The sequence below is a fragment of the Opisthorchis viverrini genome (genome assembly GCF_000715545.1).
Source record: "Opisthorchis viverrini unplaced genomic scaffold opera_v5_613, whole genome shotgun sequence".
NCBI classification, from domain to species: Eukaryota; Metazoa; Platyhelminthes; class Trematoda; order Opisthorchiida; family Opisthorchiidae; genus Opisthorchis; species Opisthorchis viverrini.
Window position 1 is genome coordinate 56,773 of NW_008752270.1, and position 654 is coordinate 57,426.

The window sequence follows — 654 nt, forward strand, 5'->3', positions numbered from 1 at the left end:
TCGTCTGTACATGTGGCGTTGCTCTAACACCTGACGGAGTGTGAAGATGGGTTCAACGCAGCCTCTACCCGGTCGAAATCCCGCTTGATTCTCACGAGTCAAGACTTCGCGTGCCGCCATGAGAAGACGAAAAATCAATGATGCCAGAAGCCTTGTCACAACAGGCGTCAAGCTAACGCCTCTGTGGCTGCTACAATCACTGCGAGTACCCTTTACGAAAATGGGTACCACTATCGATTCACCCCAGTTGTCTGGGACGGTCTCCTTCCCCCAGATAAACCCAAATAGGCTAGACAGGCACTGGCTGAGGAATCCACCGCTATCCTTGAAAAGAGCAGGTGGAAGGTCATCAGGACCAGCAGCACGATGACGCTTGAGTAGAGAAATGCATTCGGACGCTTCTGAGATTGTAGGCGGCTCCATATTTACGGTCCACCTTTCTGTTGAAGGCCGGGTTTCTGGATTGGAGGTAGCAGGTGGCCAGCTGAATTGCTGTTCGAAGTACTGTGCCCAGCGATCCAAACGTTCTGCTTTGCTGTCAGGCAGGGAGCCATTTTGGTCCCTGATTGTTTCACTGACAAGAGGTTTCCGAGGACCAGTCGAACGAATCAAGTGAGTGTCGCCACCCAGAAGTCCGAGGACCAGTCGAACGAA

The 654-nt window shown here is 52.4% G+C and overlaps 1 protein-coding gene across 1 annotated transcript in view; it reads right to left on the minus strand.

Annotated features, from left to right (window-relative positions):
* The window catches only part of T265_11834 (hypothetical protein), a gene marked incomplete at both ends in the record, with an annotated part of 25,308 nt that extends 24,885 nt beyond the window's left edge, over nucleotides 1-423 (minus strand). The window contains one exon of the mRNA XM_009178619.1: nucleotides 243-423. Coding sequence (XP_009176883.1) covers nucleotides 243-423 — 181 coding nt within the window. The remainder of the gene's footprint in view (nucleotides 1-242) is intronic.
* Between the last annotated feature and the right edge of the window lie 231 nt (nucleotides 424-654).